Source organism: Perissodus microlepis, chromosome 1, assembly GCF_051167445.1.
Source record: "Perissodus microlepis isolate ML-2025 ecotype Zambia chromosome 1, ASM5116744v1, whole genome shotgun sequence".
NCBI classification, from domain to species: Eukaryota; Metazoa; Chordata; class Actinopteri; order Cichliformes; family Cichlidae; genus Perissodus; species Perissodus microlepis.
The window spans coordinates 37,880,085-37,907,693 of NC_140461.1; the positions used below are offsets into that span (position 1 = coordinate 37,880,085).

Genomic DNA, 27,609 nt, shown 5'->3' on the forward strand with positions numbered 1-27,609 from the left:
AGCAGAGAACGTAAGTCGCAGTATTCCTCAGTTCTATCGATACACAGTAATGGTACCTACTGAAAATAGTCTAATGGAATGCTATGCAATGACAGGCCCACTTAAGGTTTGTGACGTAATATATAACAGCAGTCCTCTCAGCACTGTGCGCAGCATCACAGCTAAGTAGACAGTGGTGTAGAGTGGAGAAGTTTCCTTACACAGAGCTTCCGACTGTGCCACAAGTTTGTTCATAAATAAGATAAATTGGATACGTATGTGTAGAGCTATATTTATAGTTCTATATTTAACATGGGAAAGATGGTAAATGGCCTGGTGTAGAGCACTGAAAGCATTTTATACAACATGTAACAAACGTTCATCCATCCGTACACGAACTTTCTTTACTGTGCTTTCTAACATTCACACGACGTGGAGACCGGAGCAGAGGGGGAGAAAAACATTCATTAACACTGTGACCTCGGTCAAGTGTCACAGTGAGGTTGTTGTTTTGTTGATTTGTTTTTTGAATATCATCATCATCTCTTTGTTTAATATGATCATAGCTTGACAGCAGTCAATGCTGTGGTGGACAAGTTGTGTTTGGGCTAAGGTTTCCAAGCGAGGAAAGGGTGAGTACAGTTAGCATGAGCGTGGGGGTTTATTAACAGTTAGATGATGCTTTTGTCTTTCTGAAATGAATCTTGTTTTGGCCACGTGTCATCCATCATCATCCATCAGTAAGCTTTGTTGTTAGCATTGCCTTTGCCCTTTGACATTTATGATCCCAGGATAAATCCATGAAAGAAAGAAAAGATGTTGATAACAGTGGAAGCAGCAGTACTCTGTCACTTTTTCATGTCTTAAAGCCAAAGATGTGAGAATAACACACTGTTACTTCAGTTTATTTTCGTTAGCTAACCTTAGGGTAATGTTTCCTGCTCTTTTTGCTTAAATCACATGTATTTATTCCTCACAATCATCGTGTGTAACGTGCCTGAACTTAATATAAGTTGACACCAGTGATGGGCAGCAACGCATAATTAGATTACTTTTTTCAAGTAACAAGTAAAGTAAGGGATTACTATTGCAAAAAAGGTAATTAGATTACTGTTACTGTCCCGTAAGCACGCTGCTCAACTGTGTTACTAAACCGTGATTTTGTTTGCAAGAGTGTCTCATGACAATGACATAAGTGCATGCAACGTTTGTGGTAACAAACGTGTGCAGATCAACAATGGATCATTTATCGAGTGCGAGAGAGAGTGTGACCGTGCAGCGTTTAAAGGCGTTTATGAGAAAACAATAGACAATTACCGCCCACCGTCATTTTTTATTTCCCTCTACAAAAAGGTTTGTGTAGAAACGCCACAAATTGGAAGCATTACATTTCTTGTCCTGGAGGAGGAGGAGGAGGAGGGCTGTGACTGTGACTTACGGTGATGTGGTCAAACAGTTTGAAGGTGGAGGTGCCACAGCTGGAGGTGGTGGTAATGCGGTCCGGGTATTTTCGCACAGTGCCACCCTGCCAATCACAGCTGCCGTCCTGTCCCGCTACCACCACCAGGCCCTCTTTGTTCTTCAGATACACAGGCCCCCTCACACCATACCTGTGAACAACATGGCTGTGGTCAGAGGTGCTGAATGACAGGATTAAAGGCAGCCTGCCTTACTCAGTGATATCACTCAACCTGCTTTATGCCCTGTGATTTTAATCATTACATGGATTCTACAGCCTTTTCAAAATGACCACAGGTTACATTTTAATAAACTGTTAATATTGCATATCCCTGTACACACACCACAAGCATGGAGAACACTGATGTTATTAAATTACACTTTCCTTGCAATAAACAAGCAGCAACCTCCAGAGGTTAGCTAAGCTAACGTAGAAGTGCCACAAACTGCAGTTTCTGTGACAGACACGAGGCTGGCTCCAAAGCACCGTCCCTCCCCACAGACTCAACTTCAGCAATGCAATTAACTTATTTAAAGCCTGGTACAGAAAAGATTTGGGGTTTTAGCCAATTTTCCCCGCTCACAATAAATGTTTAAGGAATTAGTTTAGTAAATTTATACAATTTAAAACTCATTTTGAGGTTTTTTAAGAGAAAATAAAACTAGCGTGTATACTGTTAAATATACATTGATTAGCGTGCAATTACATCTTCCAACAAATTCATTCATTGTCATAAGCTGTTGTACAGCCCCATTCAACAAAGAAAAAGAAGAAGACTGCAGAACAAAACACAGGACTGAAGTAGGTTCTTACTCTGGGATAAACACCAAGACACCGTTGTCTCGAATGGAGTAGACAACAGCGTCAGCCACACAGCACGGGTCTGTCTGAGGGTCTCTTTCTCTGAAAAACAGACACTGAAACAGTGCTGTGGATCGCATTTGGGCTGCCTGTGCTGCCTGGAAATGAAACACAGACGTCAGCACAGTTTCTGTTAATATAGTAAGAGATGAATCATTGAAAAACACAAACAATAAAAACACCCCTGACCCTGTTCTTGCTGTTGACATGGTGAGCCATTTCCTCCACTTCTTTGTTACTGGCTGGTGCTTTACCAGATACAACGCCCCTCTGCATGTGCAGGGCTGCGGTAAGAAGGCGGTGCACGACAATATCTGCGTACCGACGGATGGGTGAGGTAAAGTGTGTGTAGCGATCCAGAGCCAGACCTACGACAACGAAGCAAATATCAGCACGTTAGCCTCCTTTTTAGTTCTTAGTCGAATAATTCTTCACAAACAACAGACGTTGGACAAGTGTGTGCAGACGTGTGATGGATGGACTGACCCACAGTCACACTGAAACTCTAGTGACATGGAAAAGCCAATAAAAGCTGTGCAGAGGTATCGTACCATAATGGTAGTATTGGTCTTGAGGATGAGCACCAGTGGAGAAGTACAGAGCCTGTGACATAGCAGTGGTGGCCATCATTCTGAACAACCTGTTCACCAAGGGGTCCTGTGGGTCCACAGCTCGGTCCAGTGAGGCAGCTAAAGCCTTGTTGGACCTGAAGGAACAGAGCCAGAAACCAGAGATGAGTGAGGTCTCTCATCTCTGCAGTCAGTGACACATAGCTACTTGCATCACCATGTCTCTTGTCCTGGGACCGGTTCTGCTGTTGGTTTAAAGCAGTGCCCCCCCCCCCCCAATCCTCCAACCGCACATTCATATTTTGTTTTCAAACTCCATTGCAGTTCATTCCACGCCTCAGATCCTCCTTTTGTAAACAGTTTAAACAAATAAAAGTTACTGTAATAGATTACAGGTTGTAATTAAATAAATCACTGCCTCTTTTAAAAAACAGAAAAACAAACCATCTTTAATTATTTGACGTAGAGTTGTTTGTTTGTTTTTTACTGTGTAATAATATTCAACACTGCTATCAAAACATTTTTCAAAAAATGCCTCTCTGTGCAAAACGGGTTTAAAAGCATAAACAGCTGCGGGATCCTGTTTGTCCGTGATTTGAACCGGGGGAACAAACTGCGGCAGGATCAGTGTTGTGCCGAGGTCGGTATGACCGACAGAATGTGTTCCCCCTGCGTGGCGAGCATTCGCTGGGCACGGAGTGTGGATCCAGTTTGCGCCGCCTCCATTACAAACAATCAGATGTGGAAGTAGTGATGTTTTAGTTTTGTAAAAAAGTGAAAACTGAGTGTCGTTACATTACCATTCAGTTTAAGGGTTACAACAGAAAATGAAATATTTATTGTCCTCACGTGGTATCAGACGGGATTATTTTAACAAACGAAGGACATTTTGCCTGATAATTATATTTATCCTGTAACTTTACTATATAAAGAGCTAAAACCTCCAAAGTTTCAGGAGTAGTTCGTCGTTATAAGAAGTGTTTGTGAACTAAAAATCAAGAATGTGGGATACTGTTTGTCCGTGATTTGGACAGCCCAGCGTGTGCTCCCGACGCAGGGGAAACTGATTCTGTCGGGGAGACCGACCTTGCCACAACAGCTGTTGTGAAGGTGAAGCCAAAGGCAAGATATGCTTCATCATATGTTCTAGTCTTTGGCTTGGAAGGAAGTTGGTTTGGAAGCATATTTGGCTTCAACCTCAACCTGAACTGAAGGAACATGTCTTCTTCTTGTCTGGCATGAAGCGCCTTGAGGCGACTTTTGTTGTGATTTGGCGCTATATAAATAAAATTGAATTGAATTGAATTGAATTGAATTGAATTGGCTGCTAATGTGACACCTCAGTGTGTCCCCGTGTTATCAAACATTTCAGGTTCACACACTTGTGTGTCTGAACATGATGTGCATTGGACTACAATATGCATTTCCTCAGTTTCTATACTGAACAGTCAAAAACATTACCTGGTGTCAATGGTGAAACCTTTGGCCTTTGCAGTGTCCACCAGCTGGTTGAATAGCTCCTGTTGTGGTGGTGGGTGACGCCTTAGAAGGGCCTGGTTGGGGAAAGCTTCCTGGATCTTGCGGGCCACCCAGTGGTTGGCGTAAATCATGCACTCTGCCACGGTCTCATGGACCTCCAGGGGCTGACGAGGGACCAGGGCCGTAATGTTCCTCTCCTCATCCAGCTGGGCACCCACCTGAAAAGGGAAAATGCTTCTAACGTGACTTTAATGAAAAAGAATATGAAAATGCATCAGTGGGCCACATTTTACTACAGTTTACTTTAACTCAGTTGAACATGCACCATTCTACAGGAACAAATCCTGCACGGAGAACCAAATGTGAATGAATCTCAACCTGAAAACAGTCTACTGTCTTTCCTACGTTCAGCTCTCTATCATACCAGTAAGAACACATATCCCTAACAGGCACACAGCTCTGGTCATGGGCACAGAAACTCCACCGATCTGCTGTTCATGCTTTTTGTTTATAGTGGACAGCCAATCAGAAGAAAGTTAGCTTACAGGAAATGTGCCTTAAAGAGAGAACAAAACTTTTTTCAGACTAAGGATGAACTGAGGGGACCCAAAGCACTTCAGCAGGAACCAAAAGAAGCCAGAAAGTTCGGATTTGAACACAATTTTGGCCGTTTTATATAATAGATCAAGATGAAACATCTGTTGTCCTTATCCTTCAGGACAACAGATGTTTCATCAGCGGTCAATAATCCAGCTTTGTCAAGATAAGAACTTGATTTTTGGGTGGCAGCTCAATCATTAAACATACTTTTAGAAATATACTGGTTTTTCCACTATCGCAGAAGCAACACTAGAGAATCATTTTTACTTCATATCAATATTCTGTGTGCGTACAGCCATAACAGGAATGCAATGACTGAATAATAAATAAATCCAAGACATCCTATTAGAGAGCATCTTATAGAACAACAGGAATTGTGCATATGAGGTTTTAACAGATGGCCAACCAGCCGCTGTAAATAAATGGCTGTGATCTAATGTGAAAACTGTCAGTGGTTTCACAGTGAAGTGCTTGGTTTCTTTATTCCAATATTCTCACTGAAATGCCTTTCTGATAAAATGTTTTCTGCTGAGGAACATGTTCTGCTTAGACGCCTGATTTTAAAAATAACGTCTCTATTAGACCGTACTATAATTTATTATCAATGAAAAGAAATATATGGTATCTCTCTGTAATTCTGACGCCTAATTCTGTAAATAACACAGCAAAAAAACCCAAACTAAACATAAAGACCTGGAAGACTCCTGCGTCTAAATTCATTCAGTTATTGTACTGAGTCCTAAACATGTTAGAAATATGGTATCTAACCAGATTCTTCCTCTGGATGGCATTACCTTGGCCTCCAGTAACGCTGTGAGGAACCTTGGAGTCATTTTTGACCAGGACATGTCCTTCAACGCACATATTAAACAAATATGTAAGACTGCTTTCTTCCATTTGTGCAACATCTCTAAAGTTAGAAATATCCTGTCTCAGAGTGACGCTGAAAAACTAGTTCATGCATTTATTACTTCCAGGCTGGACGACTGTAATTCATTGTTATCAGGAAGTCATAAAAACTCCCTGAAAAGCCTTCAGCTGATCCAAAATGCTGCAGCAAGAGTCCTGACAGGGACTAGAAAGAGAGAGCAGATTTCTCCTGTTTTGGCTTCCCTTCATTGGCTTCCTGTTAAATCCAGAATTCAAAATCCTGCTGCTCACATACAAGGTCTTAAATAATCAGGCCCCATCTTATCTTAATGACCTTGTAGTACCATATCACCCTATTAGAGCACTTCGCTCTCACACTGCAGGCCTACTTGTTGTTCCTAGAGTATTTAAAAGTAGAATGGGAGGCAGAGCCTTCAGTTTTCAGGCCCCTCTTCTATGAAACCAGCCCCCAGTTTGGACTTGGCAGACAGACACCATCTTTACTTTTAAGAGTAGATTTAAAACTTTCCTTTTTGCTAAAGCATATAGTTAGGGCTGGTGACCCTGAATCCTCCCTTAGTTATGCTGCAATAGACCGTGGCAGCTGGGGGATTCTCATGATGACGGCGAACATCATCACCTCTTTGTTATCATTACCACTGACTACATGTTTATAGACCAATCTCCATTTAATCATTAGTTATCATTAATCCCTGGCCCTTTTCCACAGGGTGTCTTTTGACCTGATTTCCTCCCCTCGGCTGTGGGATCTTTACATTACAATATCAAGTGTCTTGGGGTGAGTGATACTGAATTTTCTAACCATGATGTCATCTAACAAAATGACCAAACACAGAGGTTAAGTCAAACTTTCACTTAGACAGAAGCTTAGAAGGGAGAATCTTCTGCAGCTGAAATGTGCGAGAAAGATAGTGGTACCAGTTTTTAATGTGCAGAATGGATTTCTCTCCACTGAAGCTAAGTACACGGTTTATTTTGTTTGTTTGATTCACTTAAGATTTATTGAATCATTTTGTGTCATATGTTAGACGTCAGTAATGACGATGTGTTAGGGTTAGACACTCAGCTATAACATGAATCTTAAATGTTTGCAGTCTTTATTTATATAGTCTTACTGTTAAGTACACACATTACCAAAACACATAAAATACTCTATAAAGATACAAGAAACCAATCATACCTCCACTCCTTCCAGCTCCAGCGCTCCTCCTCTGTCCCTCTTTGCCCGAAGATGTCTGGCTACATGTGTGAGCATCTCAAGTGCCTCAGTGAGTTGAGCTAGCTTAGAACCCTTTTCCTGAGGACCCAGGTTGGTCAGTTCCGCTACCTCAACCTGTTCTCCGTTGAGGAGCGCCTGAGCCAGCTCGTAGTGGAGCTGATAGGAGGAGCGGATGAGTGTACGACCATACCAGACCTCTTGGACTTCAAGGGATTCTGTGTCAAGCTCCCAAAGCACGCTCATTGCATACCTGAATTTGAAAGTGTCAGTTACACAACTAGCATGCATTTTAAGCATATGAAAATGAAACGTATGATGGGAAGTCTACTAACCTGTCAGCACCTCCCAGCAGTGAGCAAAGGTCTGCGCTGAGAATAGCAGGCAGCATGTCGTACCTGCGGTCTGCCAGGTAGTAGGTTGTAGCCCTTAAGAAGTAACATAATAAATATAAAAAGGCAATGAGATCAAAGCAGCAGCTTTATCATCTTCTTTCTAATCAAAAATGAGACATAATTTGAAAATAAGTACTAAATATTCAGAGTTTGTTCCACCTTTGTCATTTTCATCATTCTGTTTATTAGTCTGTTTATTAATAAGTCAGGAACGATGAAATAAATAAGCAAAATGTTTTTCTTATGATTTAATAAATATTCCCCTTTTTCTGAAATAGAATTTAAGGCTTCAAACCACATTTATGAGATTTTAATTTACTTCTTTAACAATCATGACACTCAAGTGTGGAACTGAAGGAGGCGAGTTGGACAGGTGGGTGATCTGCACGGTGCTTTGTGGACAGTTATGAAATGTAAAATGGAATTTTAGAGTAAGTCAGAGAGAAAGCAGAGGACCAAAACTACATTAAAAATCACAACATAAAAAATATATAGTAAGATTTCAGTATTATTTTATAAGTGCACGTTGTTAACAGTCTATACGGAGTTTCTCTCCTCACTCTGCTCTCAATCACTTTTCTGTACATGCTGCTGCTGCTGCTTTTAAAAAACTACATGCACTTCATGGACCTTCTTACTAATTTATCTGCAGACCACACTCACCAGCCTTTATCAGACACATTTTATTAGCACTGGGTTAGACACTTCTGCCTTCTGAACACTCATTTCTTCACTTCCAAGACTCAACAAGGTGCTGAAAAAATTCCGTAGAGATTTTGGATTATAGCGAGATTATAGCGAGATGACAGCATAATGCATTTGCTGCAGATTTGTCGGCCGTTCAGCTGTGATACAAATGTTTTTGGGCTGCTTCCCTGTCACATGGTGTCATCGCTGCATGTTCCCAGGAAGGAAAATTTGTGGAGATCAAGTGCAAGCATTACTTTTGCAGCCCCGACCTTCACTTCATTTACTGCAGATATTTTTAACTCAGTTTTATTCATTTGTACAATACAGCACAAAATAAATAAATAAATCAGAACATGTGCATATATCTGTACATAAACACAGATGAATATCTTCTTGTTCCATTACTGTGGTTCAACTGTCTTGTATCATCATCCTCTTTATTAATAAGATGCACTGAAAGCCAATTATAGACAAACCATTAACATTAGGTACTCAAGGTCTGAAAAAAACCTTTGCCATCATGTGCCCTCCGGTGTTTTCCTGACACCCTTAACTTTACAAAGGAAATCTGAAAACAAATGATGTGTGACACACTGTTCTTTACTTCTACCACTCAGTAGAATAAAACTAATTTAGTTGTAAGCGGACTCATTTTTCCTTTTTTTGCTGCATGACCTTCTGGTTGAATGTTGTGTACAAGTATGGCTGCCATGTGCCGTAGTAATATATGTTTATGAAGGCCACAGTGAAAATCATTAAGGCTTTTCCACAGCGGGAAACATTCCCCTGTCCTGTTAATGGCATCGTACTGAAAATGAGCACAAGTTCTTCATAATAACATGGACCACTATGTTCTGTGTGTAGCAATTCTCTACTGTGAGAACCCCAACCACCTTTTAGCACAACCAGCATTCGTCCATTCACACACATATTCATACAGCGTGTTAGTCTATACCTTTGAGCATTTTCTCTCACATGCACACTCACACTAATGGATGCATCCAGGGAAATTTGGGGGTTAAGTATTTTGTGCAAGGTGACTTTAACATGAAGCCCGAAGGCACCAGGGATTGAACCAACAACGTGCTGACCACTGGTTCAATTCCTGGTGCCAGTGATACTTTCAAAGCCATAATGGACCCTGTGAAGTCCTTCTACATGTGATTAAATGATAGACATTTAAGGCTTAATGCTTCACATCTGTGACTCAAAACAGACACGAGCCTTATTTAAGGTGGCCCTCTGTGTTATTTATAATTGCGCTATAAGGCATGCTACTGATGCAACATTAATTCAGGCAACAACTTTCTTGCCTCTTTGTACTTCTGAAAGTTCCTTTGAACACTTATGCAAGATGCTGTAAGGTAGCTTTTCTTTTATCCTTTTATATCCCACCTACTCTACCCAACCACTCCAACCAGTTCCTCACCTTGAACGTGCCTCCAAGTCTGTGAGCGAGCCCTCTTTGACAAAGTGAGTGACATCAGCAATGTGAACTCCCAGCTCCAGCCTTCTGTTGGGGAGCTTGCGTACAGACAGCGTGTCGTCTACATCTTCACAGCCGCGTGGATCAATGCTGAACACCAGGTGACTGTCCCTAAGATCCCGCCGCTCTGCCACCTCAGAGGGGTCTACCGTCCACGGCTTCTCTAGAGAGTTGGCCGGCATCTCTCTCAGCTGATGGCAGACGGACAGGCACAGCTAAACAGCCGCATAGTCTTTTGAACTTTTCACATTTTGTCACATTTTGTTATGATTCTATACAAAACATTAATAATAATAATAATAATAATAATAATAATACATTTTATTTAAAAGCGCCTTTCAAAACACTCAAGGACACTTTACACAAAGACAAAGCAAAACAGTGTTTTACTTTCAGTTGCTCCCTTGTCACAAGGGGTCACCACTAGGGATGGGTACCGGTATCGTTCTGACATAAACGGGAGTAACCAGACCGAAAAGCAGCGCACATTTCGGTGCTTTATTTCGGTGCTTTTTTTTCCTGAGCTGTGATACACTTTAGATTCTAGCCAATCATTTTACGTTTCCGAGGATAGTAGGCGGGTCCAGGTACGTACGTTCTTTTAGAGCAGAGCTACAGATTAAAAATGCCTAAGGAGGACCGGTCAAATGTATGGCTGTACTTCACAGCAAAAGATGCAAACTCAGCAGCCTGCAACAAGTGCTTTAAGCTGATACTGTGATACTGTCAAAGGAGGTAACACCTCAAATCCGATGAAACACCTGGCGACGCATAGCGTTTTTTTTTAAAAGCCGAGAAATGCGCCATATTTGATAGCTTGCTGCGAGACCTCACACCGTGCACATCTACTGCAGGTGTGGTGCCTGTTATCGGACCCGGAGCAACATCCCCCAAAAACCCGAAGAATAGAGTCCTGGCCCCTAGCCCTGCCAGTGTAGCAGAAATGATGACGGATGATGATGCAGCAGCAGCCGTTCTTCTCTGCGTGAGTAGCTTAATGTTGTTCGTGTGTAATTTACGTTGAGTAGGCTAACCACGTTATTAAATTAATGCATGTAAGGTGAACTAGCAAACACCGTCGTAGTTACATGCGGCTGTCTTCTTGTTTGATGGCAGATGCTCCCTTCACCCTGGCCAAAAAGGCTAAAATGACCAAAGAAAAAGTGGAAAACAGCTAAACATGAGAGGTTTATGAATAAAGTTTGTGTTTTTTCCATTGTTTAAGCACTGCTTCCAGCCAAGAGTGATGCCATATATGCCCCATAGCTGCAGAAAAGGCTAACATTGTTATCTTTTTACAAAAAAACAGCTGAACATGAGAGGTTTTTGGACAAAGTTGGTGTTCTCCATTCTTTAAGCACCGGTTTGAGCACCGTTTAAGCACCGGCACCGTTTCAAAAGTACCGGTTTGGCACCGGTATCGGATAAAACCTAAACGATACCCATCCCTAGTCACCACACCTGATAGCTCAGCATCTTTTGATATGGCAGAGTTTTATACCAGATGCCCTTCCAGGCACAACCCTGATTTGTATCTCCGGATGCAATCGAACCAGTGACATTTTGCCTGCCAAGCCAGTGTGTAAACCACTGATGAAAAAAGGAAAGAATGAACTATTCCACATATTTAATGATTCTTTAATATTTTGTTGATTTGAGCAATATTGCCATCTTTAAAACCTTTGGTTACTATGGTAACTCTCTGATAACCAAGCACTCTCTGATGTGACCAATCACAGAAGCTCTACTGCCACCCCCTTTATAACATAAAAAATTATGAATGATGTTACAGTGTATGATAGTGGACTCATCTGTGCTTGTCCTTTGTTACAGCCCATTGCAACCCTTACACTCCTTACAGTGGAAATGCAATTGTCTTCAGGTGTTGCCTAGGTTTAACTGCCGTTTGTCTACACCTGGTGAGGTGTGGCTAAAGGCGTTCCTGAAGTGGTCTAGTCCAATCACCTTCTCCAGGCCAATCAGCATTCGTGCTGTGTACTCTGTTATTCTTCCTTGCACACGCCTTTGTGGAACCCACCTCCTCCCCATCGCCACATCTCATCACTCATGCTCCATTCAACCATTCCACCACCACCAGCTTCTAGGCTCTTGGGGCTCCTGCTCTAATCCTTTTCACAGACGGGGTTCTGTTCCGCTGAGATAGGCCATCTGAGTCTAACGGCAAATCACCTATTTAAATTCTGTTCATCAGTAAATCATTTTCCTTCTTTCAAACAACCTCTCCTTATTAAAATATCTCTACTGTATTTAGTCATGAACAATTGTTAAACTCTGGTGTTTGCTCCCATAATTTCCCTTTTATTTTGACTCTCTCTGCTCTTTCCTCTTTCACCTGATCTCTGACTGCGATTGTTTGGAGGTGAAAACCAAACATCACCTGGGTTTCAGAAAACCAGAGTTACCCTGGTAAGCAAACATTCTCTGTATCTCACTATGGGAGATATAATCTACTTCCAGGTTGTAAGTTCTTTATCCTTAACAAGGTATGGAGCAGGGTAAGCCCACACTAAGGACTGAGTGTGCCAGTGAGGATGCAATAATATCAAAAACGTAAAACCTAACAAATGTAATAGATGGTCCTCTGGTGAACTGTGAAGGTCGCACTCTCAGTAGCCTTCAACACCCAGTGTGGCAGCCACACAGACAGATACACTCAACAAAACAGGAACGCACAGATGCTTCAATCTATGCAAAGGAGTACAAGACACAGAAAAGCGCTATATATGGCTACATTTTCAGCGATTTACCATTTAAAAGTGGGCCCTGCATAAACGGGATGTGGACCAATTTGTGCATTCCCAAAGTAAATGTGATACGAAAGAGTAGCTAAATGCAGTTTAATAAATGGAAAATAATCCTCTCTTATTTAGCTAATCCTGAAGGAAACATAACACATGTGGAACAGAGTTAGGAATGGGTACCGGCAATGTTCCCTCGAAGCTGCGCGTGTGCACCATTGCGCACTGCTGGCACGGTCTCTGTGCACAGAAAAAAAAAATCTAACCTGAATTGAAATTAAAATCAATACTTTAACAATTCTGTTTTGCAGTGTTAGTCAGTAAGTGACTGGCTGCTCCCGTATGGGATCCAGCCAATAATGCGATTCACATTCGTATATACGCAGCTAATCAATGTCGTTGACAGGCGTCCTTATGTGCCGACACCGGTGTTTTAGCTAGCAAAGCGGCGTGGCGACGTTTAGTGTGTGTCAGAACAATGAGGCGACTGCTGAATGTTACAGGTGTTACAGCAGTGATACATCTCCTGTTGTCAGGCCTGCAGGTATCAGGCTGTTGTTCTCCTTCATCTCATAGTGGACAGAAATTATTTTTGGAGTGGCACAAATAATTTGTGTGGCATCAAATTTGATGCAATTTGATGATTGTTCTCTAAATAATTTGATATGTTTATTTAAAAAACCGCCTAGGCTGCATTTTTAGGTAAACAGCTGCAAAAAACTTTGTTTGCATAACTCAATTACTTTTTTGAAGAAGTAACTATATAATTAATTGCCCAACATTGGTCATTATATACTGTATTTTGCAGACAGAGAGTTACAGACTCTCTCCCAGACCACAGACTCATAATACAAGTCAGAGCTTTATAAATATATGAAAAAAAGGAAGTTGTGTTTTCAAAACTGGAGTTCAAGTTATTTTTATTTCCAATAGTGTTAACATGCTACAGAGGTCATGAACAAGATTTTTTTTTTAATTTTAATTGTAAGTGGGCTAAAATAGTTAATCAAAAGTAGTCTAACATAAATGCTGTAATTTGATTATTTTAATAAACATGTAACTTGCATGGATTCGATGCTGGTGTGACCACAGTGCACACGTCTGCTGTTGCTCACAGTGGTCCAAGGGATCGCTCAGGGAGTTTGTGCGTTCGCTCAGACACATGAAAAATTAGAGGGAACATTGGGTACCGGTATACCGGATACTAGGGGTGGGTTTTAATAATCGATTCATCGATTAAAATCGATTCTGGCTTGGATAACGTGAAATCGATTCATTAAAATCCTGAATCGATTTTTTTATATAAATGTATTTTGCCCAAAATTCCAGAATCTCAGGTGAAACGTCACAAAATTTCAACAACCACCAAACATTTAAAACAGTAAATGAGAGCAGGAACACGGCTTCTGCACAAAGACGTAAACACACAGCGCGGACCCTTTTTATAGATACAAAAAATATGTAAATGTACTGATCTGAATTATAATATTTCTGACTGTCTGAGGCAAAATTTCCCAGATTCAAATCGAATCGAATCGATTCAGGACCTTGTGAATCGGAATAGAATCGATTCTAGAAATCAGTGACGATACCCAGCCCTACCGGATACTGGTGGCTTTTTTTTTTCTTGAGATGTCACACACTTTGGATTCTAGCCAATGATTTTACCTTTCCAAGGATAGTAGGCGGGTCCAGGTACGTACGTTCTTTTAGAGCAGAGCTACAGATTAAAAATGCCCAAGGCGAAGCGGTCAAAAGTCTGGCTGTACTTCCCAGCAAAAGATGCAAACTCAGCAGCCTGCAACAAGTGCTTTAAGCTGATACTGTGATACTGTCAAAGGAGGTAACACCTCAAATCCGATGAAACACCTGGCGACGCATAGCGTTTTTTTTAAAAGCCGAGAAATTAATCGTATTTGACAGCTTGCTGCAAGACCTCACACCAAGCACATCTGCTGCGGGTGTGGTGCCTGTATTGGACCCGGAGTTAGCAACATCCCCCAAAAACCCGAAGAGTAGAGTCCTGGCCCCTAGCCCTGCCAGTGTAGCAGACGGATGATGATGGCAGCAGCAGCCGTTCTTCTCTGGGTCAGTAGCTTAATGTTGTTCGTGTGTAATTTACTTTGAGTAGGCTAACCACGTTATTACATTAATGCACGTAAGGTGAACTAGCAAACACCGTCGTAGTTACATGCGGCTATCTTCTTGTTTGATAGAGTGATACCATACATGCCCTGTAGCTGCAGAAAAAGCTAACACTGTTATCTTTTTACAAAAAAAAAACCCAGCTAAACATGAGAGGTTTTAGGACAAAGTTTGTGTTTTCCATTGTTCACCGGTTCCAACCAAAGGAGGTATGTTGTATCAACAGAAAAGGCTAACTTGGTTATCATTTTGCAGAAAAAAAGAGACTGCTAAAAATAAAAACATAAGAGGTTTTTGGACAAAGTTTGTGTTCTCCATTCTTTAAGCAATTCAATTCAATTCAATTTTATTTATATAGCGCCAAATCACAACAAAAGTCGCCTCAAGGCGCTTCATAGATACAGAGAAAAACCCAACAGTCATATGACCCCCTATGAGCACTTTGGCGACAGTGGGAAGGAAAAACTCCCTTTTAACAGGAAGAAACCTCCGGCAGAACCAGGCTCAGGGAGGGGCGGGGCCATCTGCTGCGACCGGTTGGGGTGAGAGAAGGAAGCAACGGTTAGAGCAACGGTTAAAGCACCATTTAAGCACCGGCACCGTTTCAAAAGTACCAGTTTGGCACCGGTATCGGATAAAACCTAAACGATACCCATCCCTAAACAGAGTATAGATAAGGAATCTCTCAAATACTTCATAAAATGAGCATGTAGAAAGTGATCTAGCATTCTGAATGTTCACAGTGACTCTCAGAGAGAGACCTGCTTCATTTTAAATCAGCCACTCGTGTGCCACGCCCAGAGTGCTGACCATTTGGGATGTGGAAGAAAAAAATCACGCCAAGACAATGTTCAAAGGCAATGGTCATGGCCGGTAGTGGAACAGCAAAGCTAGTTCTGCCATCAATGGCCTGATGGGCCAGTATGGGATCTATAAAAATGAGAGACAGCTACTCCTCCCTCACCCTACTCAGTATCACTGGTATGAGGTTGAGAAGGGGAAAATGCATACAGGTGCCCTTATCAAGCAGGTGGCCAATGTCCTGAAAGAGCTTAGCCAAGTAAGCTGACAGTAGGGTGACCACATTAAGGGTTATTATGGACCGAGCTGTCAACTTGCAAACCTTTTGGTCATATAAGTCTGTGAAGGTTCTCAGTCATCCAGGTCATCGTAGTCTAAGGAGCTTGGAAAGAAAAGCGTCCAAACTTCTATAAGTTCCTTGAAGACGTTTCACCTCTCATCCGAGAAGCTTCTTCAGGTCTAGGAGTAACTGGTGGAAAGAAAGGCTGTTGGCTCTTTTAAAGGGACAGTACCTAACCACTGGTACAGATATGTTGATGACACATGGGTCAAAATCAAAACCCAGGAAGTAGAATCCTTCACTGTTTACATCAACGCTGTGGATAAAAACAAAGTTCACCAGGGAAGACACAAAGGATAACAGTATGCCATTCCTGGACTTTGCCGTGTGCATTAAAGAGAACGGAAACCTCAACATGAAGTTTACTGGAAGCCCACACACGGACCAGTACCTCCTCTTTGACTCCCATCACCCTCTGGAACACAAACTTTGAGTAATCAGGACCCTACACCACCGGGCAGAACATGTTCCCTCTAAGCCTGAAGGAAAAAAGAGAGAACACACACATGTAAAGGAAGCTCTTAAAATGAGCGGTTATCCTAATTGGGCTTTCACCAAGTCAGCAAAGATGCAGAAGATCAGACACCAGCAAGGGAGGATAAGAAAGACAGACGCAACAACATTGTCATTCCCTATGTAGCCGGTGTATCAGAAAAACTCAGGAGAGTTTTCTCCAAGCATGACATCCCGGTGCATTTCAGACCCAGCAACACACTCAGACAGAAACTGGTTCACCCGAAAGACAAAACACAAACTTAACAATGTAGTGTATGCTGTACAGTGCAGCGAGGAATGCTCAGACCTCTTCATTGGAGAGACCAAACAGCCACTTCACAAGCGCATGGCACAACATAGAAGAGCCACCTCCACAGGACCAGACTCAGCTGTCAGAAGACAGATAGTTTGAAAGAGAAGTAAAAGAGGCCATCTATGTCCACTGTGAGCGACCATCTTTGAACAGAGGCAGCGGCTTGCGACACCAACTGTCTGCCATCTATAATCCAGTTTTGAGATCCCTTCCCAGACGCCTCCACTCACATCCTGGGCCATCTGACCTCAGGAAATCACATGATAGGGTGGGGCTAGGATTCACAGTGGGTTCACCCGAATACTTGGGTGATTGTGACCTACACCCGTTTTCACACCTTGGCTCGTGTGATTAGGTAGAGGATCATTAGGGGGTCCATCCCTCCTGGGGGACACTCCCATAGGGCTTAAAATCTGGGACTCTGCACCAGTTTCTCCTAGAACTGAAGAAGCCTCTCAGATGAGAGGTGAAACATCTTCAAGAAACTTAAAGTCCAGACGCTTTTTTTCCAAGCTCCTTAGCCTTTTGGTATATGGAACTGCTAGGGTTCTTTCACTGCTTGGTGATTTGGTAATAATATTTTAACCTGCTTCAACTTTGCATTTTCAATTGGACATTTTGGATTAAGTGCCAGAAGAGACTGATTTGGTGCCTGATTTGGTGCTTTACAAACAGAACTGAATAGAACAGTAAATCCCTGTGTACCAATGGCTATTATTAATCAGAACAGGACATCCTTGCTATAAATAAAAGGAGAATTACAGGACAACAATCCCTGTAGCCTTCTATCCCTAAGACCTTAATTTAGTGAGAATTCCTCATATAAATGGTCTTAGTACCTCACTCTCAAAACATGGCAAGCAACATCCTCCGCTCTGATGTAACCTAAACTCAACACATGTGCAGACCAAACAGGCCCTGAGGTTTCTGCTGATCTTCGAACAAAACAAAGGTATACCAGTATAAAGTGAAGGAGCTGAATACATGTACTATAAGTGGAATGGTCTTTTATTTAAATAACAAAACACACTAAAATATTTCTTGCTTTGCTAAATTTACCTTAAGATGACTCAGAATCACAAAAATGTAGAACATTTCAAAAATTCACAAACGAACAGTTTTAGAAATCTTTAAAACTGCTTCACTTTATTTTTTGCTTTCAACTGAAGAGAAAACACAGGATATATATAATTTTTTTTAGCTAGGACCATAAAACAATTAAACAATAAATACCAACCTGAATGAGGAAAAAGAAGATTATTAAACACTATAAAGTACCATTTTCAATACCACAGATGGGGCGACAAGGTCCCATGTCTTATTAATTATTAACCTATTATCATAAAATGTTTGCTTCATGAGGTACTTGTAAACATGTTTGTTTCCTATCATTAGTTGGCAACAAACAATAAAATCCAGTCAGCCTCTGACTCTGAAGATCAAAAAGACATTATTTTGTTTGGCAGTGTTGTGTTTTTTGTTATAGAATCCTTTGTAGACATAAATAATTGTGTTATCCTATAAAATCTAGTATGACCTTACAGACAGGAAGATCTGAAAATGTGGGAGCTGGGCAGCAAATGCCACCATTATCGTTTTTATTATTAGCCATTACAGTAGTTAAGCAGCTAACGTTTGTGTGCTCCAGTTAGGTTAACATTTATGACGACTGCTTAATATTTCAGTGTTGTTCAAACAGGAGCTTTACTGACCATTCAAAGTTCAGTGTTATGGACAACAACAACTTCAGCTGCTAGTGAGGGTCAGGGCCCAGTTGCTGTTAGAGTGTGTGTTGACTAAAGGAGCAATGTTGGTATCAATACTGTTGAAAATGACTATTGAATCCAACACTATTTGGTGTAGATACTAATCCATTTTTAGTATTGCTTAGTCTATGAATTTTTTTCTGAAAACCCTAGAAGAAAATAAGACAATTGTCCAGCTGTTTTTGGACAATTCTGAAGCTTATTAATCCTTAACAATCAAAAACCTACATCCAAAGTACAACCAGAGCTGGGAATTAGTAACAAAAACATCTTTTCTGAAATTACTTAACTTACTAGAATCCTGCAAGTTTTATCACACAGGATGAAGCAAATTACTCACCAAAGTATTTCCAAACTGTGTAGATAGGTATTTGCCACCGTTTGCGTCAATTATGGTTGAATTTAACTGTTTAATTGCAATTTATAGACATGGTTTTTAAAGACATTTTCGTTTTTAAAAAAAATCATATTTTATCATAATATTTATATTCACAATAATTGCTGATGGGTTCACAACAGCTAAATACGAAAGGTGAAACATACTATATAGGCTTGTGGAATTTGCCTTTTAGAGATGTAAAAACTTGAATTTATCTCTAACGTAGGTGCTCTCACCTGTGCGTCTGAGAAAGGAAGAATATGGATGCAGTTCTCTAGGAGGATGGTCTGGACCTCAGTCTCAAGCTCTCCAGCTCGACCCAAAACCCGTACACTATGGCCGTTGGGATAGAATGACGTGCTTTCCCATGAATCAATGCGCACCACAACTCTGTGGTCCTAGGTGAGGATGAGAAGACCGGGATAGAAATGAGACAGCACTTAGTAAACACTGGTCACACTATGAGACAAAAGCATAATGCTATAGTAACACTAGAGACTGGAGCGCAAACAAGATCGGTGTTGCTATGAGCAATGAATTTTCAATATTGTTGGCTTTGAAATGCTTCTTTGGAAGATGGGGACTAATTCTGCAACTACTCTCAGTCAGTTACTTTTATTTAAAGGGTGCAAAACACCAATCGAACAGTGATAAGATGGAATAAGTCCGCTCTCACTTTTCAAGTAAAAAGGGTAAAGCTGATAATTAAATGCAATCAGTGATAATATCGTTATTTCACTGAGATGAACTGGGAAACATGGCAAATACACACTAAATACACTACATGCCCTCTAAATACACACAAATTCACTTTAAACTAATATTCAAATCATGTCCAGCCTTAAGTTCATAGTTTTGAAACAAATGTAAAGTTTCTGCTGTAGTTGCTGCAGCATGGTGATTTAACTACAAAATGACATTACATAGGTACTTTTTTTGCTGTTAGAGTGACTGCAGTGAGCCCGAGGGGACCTCGATTGTCTGGAGATAGAGTCCTGCTTTTCAAGGCAATCACCTTGAAAGCGTTCATCCAGAGGTTGACAGTGTTGTATTCTCAACCTTTGATCGACCACTTGGTTGCCGTAACTACTTGTAATTGATCGCTGAATGCAAAATATTCACTGCAATCACTGGAAAAGCACTGTTTTTTTCCTATTTTTACTCATGTGACTAAGCCATAATGTACATCATGAAAATAAAATCAACCTATAGATGTAAGTCAAGTCAGACCTGCAGAGCTTCAGCCTGTTGAGTACTGATGCGGATTTTAGGAATACGCTGGTCCCAAGGTATGGTCAGTATCCGCTGGGAATTCCTGCTCTGGGACTGAATCCCATCCCTAGTGGGGAAAGTTACCACGTAGTCTCTCCAGTTCCTCTGCAGGATCCCTACAATACGACCTGTGGGGTTAAATGTCAGACATCAGTACAGAGAGACATTTATAGACTATCCTTAACATGGTCTGCAGTTAACATTATAATAAAACACTTTAGCCTCTCCTAGTTTGTCAGAATCAGAAAGGGTTTTATTGCCAAATGTTGAGCAGGTTTACAACATTAGGAAATTGCTTCGGTACTGAGTGCGAAACATATTGTAAAACAAACACTTAAATAAACATAAAATTTAATTTAAAAGTGCTAAGCAGATAGATATATACATGTTAGTGGTGGGAACAGTCATATGGTTATTGTTCATGAGTCCAACAGCAGAGGGGAAGAAACTGTTCTTATGGCCTGAGGACAGGTCAAACAGACTGTGTCCAGAGTGAGAAGGGACAGCTGTGATCCGAGCTGCACGCCCCAGTGTCCTGGAGCTGTACAGGTCCTGCAGAGATGGGAGTCTGCAGCCAATCACCTTCACAGCAGAGCGCACAACACGCTGGAGTCTCTGTTTGTCCCTGATAGTGGCTCCAGCGTACCACCCGGTGATGGAGGAAGTGAGGATGGACTCGATGATTGCAGTGTAGAATTGCATCATCGTCCGTGTTAGCAGGTTGAATTTCTTCAGCTGCCTCAGGAAGTACATCCTCTGCTGAGCCTTCTTTATGACGGAGGTGACGGAGGCTCCCACTTGAGGTCCTGGGTGATGGTGGTACCCAGGAAGCGGAATGAGTCCACAAAGGTGATGAGGGTGTCAGTCAGGATGATGGGGGGGAGTGGGGCTGTGTGCTTCCTGAAGTCCACAATAATCTCCTGTCTTCTGGGCATTCAGCACCAGGTTGTTGTGGCTGCACCAGGACACCAGACGTTCAACTTCCCTCCTGTAGGCAGACTCATCCCCGTCCGAGATGAGTCCAATAGCGGTGGTGTCATCTGCAAACTTGATTAGCTTGACAGACTGGTGGGTGGAGGTGCAGCAGTTAGTGTACAGGGAGAAGAGCAGAGGAGAAAGAACGCAGCACTGGGGGGAGCCGGTGCTGATCCAGGGTAACACCAAGGTATTCCCAGGTCGGCTGAGAAATATAATCTCTTCAGCATATCCTGGGTCTGCCCCAGGGCATCCTTCCAGTGGAACATGGCTGGAACACCTCACTCAGGAGGCATCCTTGCCGAATGCCCGCACCACCTCAACTGGCTCCTTTCGATTTGGAGGACAGAAAGCCCACTAACCAGAGCTCGTGACCATAGGTGAACGTAAGGATGTAGATCGACTGGCAAATCGAGAGCTTCGCTTTTATGTTCAGCTCTCTTTTCAACACGACAGACCAGGACAGCATCCACATCACTGCAGCGTTTAAATATCTGGTGAACAAGCAGCAACTTGTCCGTGCCCTGGAGTGGGCACTCCACCCTTTTCCAGCTGAGGACCATGACCTCAGACTTGGAGGTGCTTATTTTCATTCCCACTGCTTCATACTCTGCTGTAAACCACTCCAGTGCAAGGTGGAGGCCACCACCTGGTGAAGCCAAGAGAACCACATCATCTGTGAAAAGCAGAGACAAGATTCTGAGAGTGGAAGCCTTCAACCATCTTTCTATGCCTAGAAATTCTGTCCATAAAAGTTATAAACAGAATTGGTGACAAAGGTCAGCCCTGGCAGGGTCCAACACCCACTGTGAACGAGTCCAACACCCACTGTGAACGAGTCCAAGCTCTTGCAACGAATGACCAAATGGCTCATAGCAACGAGCCAGACACTCCATACTCACACACTGCATACACCTCCCAAGAGTGTGCAATGGAGTAATCAAAGCAAAGGGTGGCTATTTTGAAGAATCTAAAATATAAAACATGTTTTGAGTTATTTGACACTTTTATTGTTTACTACATAATTACATATGTGTTCATTCATAGTTTTGATGCCTTCAGTGAGAATCTACTATGTCGAAGTACCAAGCCATGACAGAAAAACCACTAAAAAAGGTGTGTCCACACTTTTGACTGGTTGGGGCTTCAGGTGTGCTTAGTGAATACCTCAGGCACCAGAAACCCAAGAAAGAGGAGCAAGAAGAGGAACCATCATGGAAGGACAGGATCCTGCACACTACCACCAACATCAAGAAATCCTACCAGTGGCTGGACTGGACTGAAATAGAGCACAGAGGCACTACTCATGGCAGCACATGAAGCCATAAGTACAAGATCCATAGAGGCTGGGGTCTACCAGACCAGTCAGTCAAGACCCCAGATACAAGCATAAAGATACCCCTGAGACAATCCAGCACATAACAACAGGGTGCAAGATGCTAGCAGACATACATGGAACGCCATAACCAAGTGGCCGGCATAGTATAAAGGGAATATCTGTGCCGAGTATGGCCTGGAAGTCCCGAGGTCAAAACGGGAGACGCCCCTTAGTGTGGTAGAGAATGACCGAGCTAAGATGCTTCGGGGCTTCCAGATACAGACGGACAAAATGGTGATGGCTAACCGGACATAGTGGTGGTGAACAAGCAGAGGAAGACGGCTGTAGTGACAGATTTAGCAATCATCAGGAATCAGGAACATCAGGACGAAGGAACATGAGAAGCTAGAGTACCAAGGGCTCAGAGAAGAGCTTGAGAAGATGTGGAGGTGACGGTAATAGTGGTCCCAGTGGTAACCTGAGCACTCGGTGCAGTGACTCCCAAGCTAGGCGAGTGGCTCCAGCAGATCCCGGGAACAACATCTGAGATCTCTGTCCAGAAGAGTGCAGTCCTAGGAACAGCAGAGATGCTGCGCAGGACCCTCAAGCTCCCAGGCCTCTGGTAGAGGACCTGAGCTTGAAGGATAGACCGCCCGTAGGGGGGGGGAGTTTTTTGTCCTTAGGACCTCGTGTGTAAAAATAATAACAATAAGAAGGGTTAACAATGGTCAATTGCCTCCAGTTAGATTAAAATTTATTTTATGTGTTGCATATTTTTTATGTAAAAACACAGTGTGTTCCCATTAGCCAAATTAAAAGTGTGACAAGCTAAAATAGTATTTTTGCACCTGAACTATCCCTCCCCGTTCTAGGTCTGCCACAGCTGAAAAGATTATTGATTATTTGTGCGAGTGCACGTATATAGTTGCAGGAGTGTTCCTTGCCTTTTGAATACTGGGCGCTGAGTTGTGTGCTTAATTAGTGTGAATGCTTGTAAAAGCATTCACAGTATTCTTCTTCTAATTAGTGTGAATGCTTGTACAAGCATTCACAGTATTGTTCTTCTACATCTTTATTAGTGTGAATGCTTGTAAAAGCATTCACAGTATTGTTCTTCTAATCTTTATTAGTGTGAATGCTACTCTTTATTAGTGTGAATGCTTGTAAAAGCATTCACAGTATTGTTCTTCTAATCTTTATTATTATTAGTGTGAATGCCTGTAAAAGCATTCACAGTATTGTTGTTGTAATCTTTATTATTATATTTTATTCTTCCGTACGTTTTTTGAAGTCCTACTCCTTCAAAACCGTTCAACTTAGAAAAACCATTCAAACACCATTAGATTCCTCTTCTTTTGGACATGACTGCTTCTATTTTTCTCATTTTTAACATTTATATTTTTAATTTTATTCAACTTTTTTCAACAAAATTTTCCCATGTATTTCAATGGGGAGACCCTTCAAATCCTCATTCAACTTACTCATTTTTAAACTCTTACTACTTCCACATACATTGACGTAGAGCCACCATTCAAACTTTAAAACGAAGACAAGACATTCAACTATTCAACTTGTATTTATCTTTTCAATATCTATTATACTTTTTCTTCAGTTCCAGTTTAAGTTTCATGATGTTTTTTCAGCCGTTTCAGAGTTTATAATGGGTGTGTATGGGACGGAATGTTGGGGCTAGAGTGAGACAGCTCAACTGCTAGAGTGAGAGGAGCAAAAAAATTAATCTTAAAATCTTTTTTAAAACTGCTGCTGTGTCCGCAGCGTTTGCTCTACAGCCATCATTTTACCCTCAAAATGTAGCCATCGCTGTCCTCTTTCATCCAATGTGTTTACTATTGTACTAGGTGTTATGGTTCTTTCATAAATGTCACCAATGCACAGCCTCCTCCCTCCAACTCTTCCATAGACTCTAATGTTAAAATGGCTCAGAAGGTTCGTTTGAAAATCAGAAGTACAGGCTGTCTTTCCACTGTCACCACGTCAATATAATAAACTCCACAGGCATGAAAACTGAGAATTCAATAGACTAGAAATTGCTGTCGCTCACGGTGAAAGAATTTTGTCAATACGACTTGTACTTTTCATTTGGGAACGATTTGTTTCGGCCTGACTTTTCTGTTCATTTTAAGCAGCAAAAGTGAGGTGCATGTCTGTGTCCCTGTGTATGGAGCCATTGGGTGCAGTCACTATAGCAACCAGGCTCACACCTGCCTGCTTAACGAGCTCTGCCTGCCACTGTGCCAAGATTCATCTTAAACACTTCTCTTTCAACTGCTGCTGTGTCCACAGTGTTTGCTCTACAACCATCATTTTACCCTCAAAACGTCGCCATCGTTGTTCTCTTTCCAACATAATGTCTTTGAAAGCTCAGAAATGTAAACTGTTTAAACTGTGTGGATCAGAGTGGAGGGATCACATTTGAGTCATTCAGTGATTCAAAGAATATGAACTTTTAATATTCATTCAGATGTTTTCTGACTCTAAATTTTCTTTTCTCATTACTCATCTTTTTCTAAGTCACATTTAAAACATTTTCATCTATTTTCCAACTTCTTCTGTGTGGATATCAGCTTTTAGCAGTTCAGCACTTTTGTTTTCAGTCAAAAATTTCTGTATTTTTCATCTCATTCAAAATTTTTAACTTAAATTCAGCAATTAATTCATTTCAGTGCATACATTCAGATTCAAGCATTCACACTGCAGTTTCTTCAGAAAATGCACTTTCTAGTTCTATTTTATTATAGATTCCGTACGTTTTTTGTAGTCTATCTCCTTCAAAACCGTTCAACTTAGAAAAACCATTCAAACACCATTAGATTCCTCTTCTTTTGGACATGACTGCTTCTATTTTTCTCATTTTTAACATTTATATTTTTAATTTTATTCAACTTTATTCAACAAAAATTTCCCATGTATTTCAATGGAGAGACCCTTCAAATTCTCATTCAACTTCCTCATTTTTAAACTCTTACTACTTCCACATACGTTGACATAGAGCCACCATTCAAACTTTAAAACGAAGACAAGACATTCAACTATTCAACTTGTATTTATCTTTTCAATATCTATTATACTTTTTCTTCAGTTCCAGTTTAAGTTTCATGATGTTTTTTCAGCCGTTTCAGAGTTTATAATGGGTGTGTATGGGACGGAATGTTGGGGCTAGAGTGAGACAGCTCAACTGCTAGAGTGAGAGGAGCAAAAAAATTAATCTTAAAATCTTTTTTAAAACTGCTGCTGTGTCCGCAGCGTTTGCTCTACAGCCATCATTTTACCCTCAAAACGTAGCCATCGCTGTCCTCTTTCATCCAATGTGTTTACTATTGTACTAGGTGTTATGGTTCTTTCATAAATGTCACCAATGCACAGCCTCCTCCCTCCAACTCTTCCATAGACTCTAATGTTAAAATGGCTCAGAAGGTTCGTTTGAAAATCAGAAGTACAGGCTGTCTTTCCACTGTCACCACGTCAATATAATAAACTCCACAGGCATGAAAACTGAGAATTCAATAGACTAGAAATTGCTGTCGCTCACGGTGAAAGAATTTTGTCAATACGACTTGTACTTTTCATTTGGGAACGATTTGTTTCGGCCTGACTTTTCTGTTCATTTTAAGCAGCAAAAGTGAGGTGCATGTCTGTGTCCCTGTGTATGGAGCCATTGGGTGCAGTCACTATAGCAACCAGGCTCACACCTGCCTGCTTAACGAGCTCTGCCTGCCACTGTGCCAAGATTCATCTTAAACACTTCTCTTTCAACTGCTGCTGTGTCCACAGTGTTTGCTCTACAACCATCATTTTACCCTCAAAACGTCGCCATCGTTGTTCTCTTTCCAACATAATGTCTTTGAAAGCTCAGAAATGTAAACTTTTTAAACTGTGTGGATCAGAGTGGAGGGATCACATTTGAGTCATTCAGTGATTCAAAGAATATGAACTTTTAATATTCATTCAGATGTTTTCTGACTCTAAATTTTCTTTTCTCATTACTCATCTTTTTCTAAGTCACATTTAAAACATTTTCATCTATTTTCCAACTTCTTCTGTGTGGATATCAGCTTTTAGCAGTTCAGCACTTTTGTTTTCAGTCAAAAATTTCTGTATTTTTCATCTCATTCAAAATTTTTAACTTAAATTCAGCAATTAATTCATTTCAGTGCATACATTCAGATTCAAGCATTCACACTGCAGTTTCTTCAGAAAATGCACTTTCTAGTTAATTAGTGTTTTTCTTTCTTTCTCTCTTTTGTCATTTGCGAGGTTAAACTGGCAAACTTAAGGGGACCCGTCTGTCTCTGTTCTGTTGTGTTTGGTAAAGGGAACTGTATGTTAGTGGAAGCTCAGTATGCGTTCCCTGCCATTTGTGTCTCCTAGACTTAAAACTTTCTTTTGTATTGGACAAAAGAAAAGGTGTCAGACGTAAAAAAAATTCTACAGAAGATGAACAATATCTGCTGTGTCATTAAAAAGCAGGAAAAAACCAGCAAAGACGTGACACAGAACCTGAGAGATGCATTTGGCCCTTGAGTTGTTCGACGAAACTTCATCATTATTTGAATCTCTGGAAATGTGGCTGTCAAGAAGCTATTCCCTGACGAATGGAACCATGGAGAATAGGTTCAGTTATGCCAAATTACACCAGAACTGTAATAAAAATCAGTAGAAACTTTAAAAAAAAAAGTTTAATTGTGAATGCCTGCTCTATAACTATAAAGTATGTCCAGAAAATAGCTTCCAAATGTTATTTCACCCAAATATGTTCTTATAATGTTGCTTCATGCAGGTGATATAAACAAGAATGGTGAATGGACTAATTCTTATACAGCTCTTTTCTACTCTCCCAGAGCACTCAAACATGCCACATTCACCCAATCACCCCATTCACACAAGCACTTCCTTCTATGCATTTAAGTGCTTACTAAGCAACATTCACACTCACTATACCCCAATGGATGCATCGGAGAGCAACTTGGGGTTAGTATCTTTCCCAAAGACACTTGGCATGCAGACTCGGGGAGCCACGGATCGAACCATTCATATAAAGTCAATATTATTGACTTTATATATCAAGATGCTTCATTGTTTTCATTACTTAATTGTGAGATATCCTGAACATATTTTAGGCAAATCAGACAGAAAATATAATACACAAAATATCATTAAATACAAATATAAATCAAATGTGAATGAATGGAGTACAAACATTCCCACCTGTTGGCAGAGGTGTACTCTCATTGTCCTCTCCAGTTTTTTCATCCCCATCAGTCAGGGCTGTATCCCTCCCTCTCCACTCGTTCTTGGGCAACAACTCCACCACGACCTCGTCCCCATGCACTGCTCTGTTTCGATTTTTTCGACCATACACAAGCACATCCCAAGTCAGATCTAAGATGGATAGGGGGAGGT

At 41.2% G+C, this 27,609-nt stretch overlaps 1 protein-coding gene across 1 annotated transcript in view; it reads right to left on the bottom strand.

Moving 5' to 3' along the window:
* Positions 1-27,609, bottom strand: part of dis3l (DIS3 like exosome 3'-5' exoribonuclease) — a 39,409-nt gene that overhangs the window by 1,408 nt on the left and 10,392 nt on the right. The window contains exons 7-17 of the mRNA XM_084922772.1: positions 27,415-27,588; positions 19,854-20,023; positions 18,860-19,021; positions 9,569-9,816; positions 7,390-7,482; positions 7,019-7,307; positions 4,330-4,565; positions 2,851-3,005; positions 2,489-2,667; positions 2,252-2,397; positions 1,418-1,589 (exon numbers count right to left, since the gene is read on the bottom strand). Coding sequence (XP_084778898.1) covers positions 1,418-1,589; positions 2,252-2,397; positions 2,489-2,667; positions 2,851-3,005; positions 4,330-4,565; positions 7,019-7,307; positions 7,390-7,482; positions 9,569-9,816; positions 18,860-19,021; positions 19,854-20,023; positions 27,415-27,588 — 2,024 coding nt within the window. The remainder of the gene's footprint in view (positions 1-1,417; positions 1,590-2,251; positions 2,398-2,488; positions 2,668-2,850; positions 3,006-4,329; positions 4,566-7,018; positions 7,308-7,389; positions 7,483-9,568; positions 9,817-18,859; positions 19,022-19,853; positions 20,024-27,414; positions 27,589-27,609) is intronic.